This window comes from Seriola lalandi, unplaced genomic scaffold (genome assembly GCF_002814215.2).
Source record: "Seriola lalandi dorsalis isolate HSWRI2012SDOR001 ecotype SW California unplaced genomic scaffold, Sedor1 jcf7180002054607, whole genome shotgun sequence".
Classification (NCBI taxonomy): domain Eukaryota; kingdom Metazoa; phylum Chordata; class Actinopteri; order Carangiformes; family Carangidae; genus Seriola; species Seriola lalandi.
Window position 1 is genome coordinate 31,861 of NW_019525160.1, and position 3,972 is coordinate 35,832.

The following is a 3,972-nucleotide window of genomic DNA, read 5'->3' on the forward strand; positions in this document are numbered from 1 at the left end:
AGATAGAAAGTCTTTATTTGAGGCAGTTTGTTCTGCAACAACACGACCGGTGCACATCCTAAATACAGTAATAAAAGACATACATAGAATTTCATCATAATAAGTTACAGTAAGATATTCACAGAGAGTCCGTCAGTTTTTATTAATTACAATGAAACTGGTTTAAAAACCAAACAGCGGACGAGACGAGCGAGTGAGTGAGCGAGCGAGCGAGTGAGTGAGCGAGCGAGCGAGTGAGTGAGCGAGGAAACTGTGATGAATACGTTTCGTCTTTAGAATCTGTTGCTCCTCTGCAGGGAAACTGGTCTGGACGAGATTTGCCACAAGCTGTGTGTTTGTAACGCCGTGCGAGACGCTGTGGAGGGAGAAGTGCTCAGCGTTCGTTTCCAGCAGCTGCTGCTGAAGCCCAGCAAACGAGTGGTGGACTTCATCTTAGAGGTAATCAGCATCAGAAGTCCTTAATTAGATCAAAGGAGTCTGAACTATCTCTTATCCCAGCATTAGGAAAAACTAGAGTCACCTCCTCGTGGTCGTATCCCTCCGCCACTCAGACTATAGTTCCAGGTCACATCCTGTTTATCCAGAGTCAGAGAATATGAACCATCTGTGTCAAATTGTGTCTAATTTCTGTTTGATAAAAAGTGTCTTTGAGGTTTTTGGAGTTCCACGTGAGGTAAGGACTGATCTGACATTTTCTCATGGTGGGAAAGTTCTCGCACATTTGACTCCAGTTTTCTTCGTGCGGCAGGTTTGCACACGTTCTCTGGAGAAGGAGCGTCCGTCAGAGACATCCAGGAGAAACATGGCCACCTTCATGAAGTGAGTGACGCATCTTGTCTTTCTTACCAAGTCCAGACACAGGGACAGTTCCCCTTTATTTATTATAAGAGACACTGCAGCGTGTTCTCCAGTAGATGGGTCCTAACGATGACCCTCTGCCTCAGGACTCTGTGTGAAAGCCTGGAGGAGCTGCCTCTGGTGTTCGTGGTGTCGTCTCACAAGCTCTTCATGGAGCTGCTGAGGGAGGAGGAGAGGAAGGTCCTGGTGGAGCAGATGAGGAAGAGGTCGGCCACCATCAACCTCAGCGCCAAACCTCTGCCTTCCTTCTACGACATCCCAGGTGCGGAGCTGAACCTTTCCTGACGTCCCTTTTGTTTCCTGTCAGAACGCTTCCAGTCATGTGACGCGTCTCTGAGCTTGTGATTGATGATATTTAACTTGTTCCTCCGGCAGCTTCAGCGAGTGTGAACATCGGGCAGCTGGAGCAGCAGCTCATCCTCTCACTGGAGCCGCGCAGGATCAGACAGATTCTCATCGAGCTCCACGGCATGGCCGAGCGACCCTTCTGGAGGGTCAACAGCAAGGTCAGAGGTCGCAGAACAGACCGGGAGAAAAAAACTCAAGTGCTAGTGTCAAAGACAGGATCGTCTTCTTTGTCTTGTCTTGAATGATCTGACAATCACACAGTGTAATAATCAAAGCGCCTGGTCCTGTGTGCAGTGGGAGGTTCCTCCAGATTACATCAACGTGATCCTCGGCATCAAAGACAACCTGACCAAGGACCTAGTTTACATCCTGATGGCCAAAGGACTGCACTGCATCTCCATAAAGGTCTGATGATGTCAGCAGCGAATCCCAGTGATGCTTTGAAATGAAAGTAGAAACATTAACCCCTCGTCCTCCTGTCGTCTCAGGACTTCGCCCACGCTCGGCAGCTCTTCTCCGCCTGCCTGGAGCTGGTCACCGAGTTCTCCCCGAAGCTGCGGCAGGTGATGCTGAACGAGATGCTGCTGCTGGAGGTCCGAGCTCACGAGACGATGGCGGCCGAGGGCAGCAAGGAGCGACCGCCCCCCGACCTGGTCAGCAGGGTCAGAGGTTACCTGGAGATGAGGATTCACGGTGAGTGGACTGTGCGGTAAACCCCGCCCCCTGCCGCTGCAAGCTAGAACTATCAGGCAAAAGAAAAACACTTCTGGATGCATGTGAACATTAGATGAGACTGTTTCCAGGTGAGCAGCGTCACAACTTACACACCGCTGCGACATAACAGATCATTTATAAAGTGTGGACCAAATATTTCTCTCACCGACCTGAAACATGTGAGTTACTGACGCTGTTTCTGTGTGCAGACCTTCCTCTGCGTCAGGTGGTGGGGGAGGAGTGCGTCGCCTTCATGTTGAACTGGAGGGAGAACGACTACCTGACTCTGCAGGTGCCGCCGTCTCTGGTCATGAACAACCCGTACATCAAGGTAAGAAGTGTCTTCGTCTCTGCTTGAAAGTCCAGCGGCAGGTGAATGACGTCACTGAGTTACAGTGTTGGTTTAAAAGTCGATGTTTGTTCGGAGCTGTAAGAACAAAACATTTCACGATGGAGGGATCACACGTCACGTCTCCGTGTTTCAGCGCTTCATTTAACCATGTGATGGTCATGTGCTGACGTGACAGGGTTAACCCAACAGTAGAAACGTAGTGTCACGATCACAGTGAACAAAACCATCAGTTATCAGTGTTTTCACAAAAATGTTCAAAAGTGATAAAACAACCTGAAATCATTTCACCAGGTGTTTGTATTTAAACACTGAACTAATATCATGTCCAGCTGTCGACGAGGGAACAGCTGTTTGTTTTCCCGCTGAGAGTCTCACAGAGACTCAGTCAGTGATGTGTTCAGTTCACACTTAAGAACAACTAGTTCATGTGATTTTGTTCCGTTTTTTTAAAAATAAATAAAGGTCGATATTGTTTTTCAATAGAACCTCCTTCTACTGATCCATCAGCCGAATCCCTGCCGCTCCCAAACTAAATTATTATAAACCACTGAAGAATCAGAATCTGTGTTTGTTCATTAAACTGCTTCAGATGCTCAAACAAACCGGCTTCAGCAGTGGTAGATGTGTCTGTACCGTCTGTACCGCCGGCACCAGCCGAGCTGGGCCGTGTCTATGGAGACGTCACGCGGCGTGCCGTAAAACTGTCGTAAGACGTGAGCGGCGTTCACTCAACGTTCACGATCATCATTTGTAAACTGATTCGTTCAGTTCAGCATTAACAAAAAAATGTGAACGCTCATGCACAACACTGGTCACTGTAGACTCACCTGTCACCTGTCACCTGTCACCTGTCACCTGTCACCTGTCACCTGTCACCTGTCACCTGTCCAGCACCGTGCTGTTAAATCAGAAACACCCTGGCTACAGCTCACTGTCTCTGCTGCGTCTGGGTCTCTGTGGTCATGTGACATCACAGCAGAAAGTCCAACTCGTGCGACTGTGTAAAAGGAGTTTTCTCTTTTACCTGCTAATGTTGGTGTGAAACGGTTTTTAGAAGCTGTTTCTGCTTTCCGCCATTTTGAGTGACAGATAACAATCCTGCGTTTCATTCGTCTGAAAGTCTGAAAGACTGTTGCTGCCGCACAGAACCTCCCGTTAGTCTAATTAACCACAGCAATTAACCACAGTAATTAACCACAGTAATTAACCAGTGCAATTAACCACAGTAATTAACCACAGTAATTAGCCACAGTAATCGGCCACAGTTTAAACAGTGACACTAACCGTCTGACATTTCCACCGTGAAACCGAAAAGCGTTTCATCTCTATTGTAATGAGAAATATAGAAATGGTGTCCGACCCCTGTGACCCTCTATAACAGTGAACACTCCTGCACATAATGTGACGTGATCCACTGATCAGACTAGTTGCTCTGGAAACAGTGAGACAGGGTTTAATCCCAGCTGGTGATGATGGATCGTCCTCCGGATCCTGGTGGATCTGATGGTTAAAGACCGACGTGCTTTTCGTTTCCAGCTCGGGCAGCTGCTGGCGTCCACGTGTAAAGAGCTCCCAGGTCCTAAAGAGAGTCGCCGAACGGCCAAGGAGCTGTGGGACGTGGTGGTTCAGATCTGCAGCGTGTCCATCCAGCACAAGAGGAACAGCGACGGCAGAGTGGGGCTCATTAAACACAGGGAGTC

At 48.5% G+C, this 3,972-nt stretch overlaps 1 protein-coding gene across 1 annotated transcript in view; it reads left to right on the plus strand.

Annotated features, from left to right (window-relative positions):
- The window catches only part of ints8 (integrator complex subunit 8), a gene marked incomplete at its 3' end in the record, with an annotated part of 12,830 nt that overhangs the window by 3,977 nt on the left and 4,881 nt on the right, over positions 1-3,972 (plus strand). Inside the window, exons 9-16 of the mRNA XM_023419695.2 lie at positions 297-438; positions 749-819; positions 945-1,120; positions 1,234-1,364; positions 1,501-1,611; positions 1,695-1,899; positions 2,130-2,251; positions 3,809-3,969. Coding sequence (XP_023275463.1) covers positions 297-438; positions 749-819; positions 945-1,120; positions 1,234-1,364; positions 1,501-1,611; positions 1,695-1,899; positions 2,130-2,251; positions 3,809-3,969 — 1,119 coding nt within the window. The remainder of the gene's footprint in view (positions 1-296; positions 439-748; positions 820-944; positions 1,121-1,233; positions 1,365-1,500; positions 1,612-1,694; positions 1,900-2,129; positions 2,252-3,808; positions 3,970-3,972) is intronic.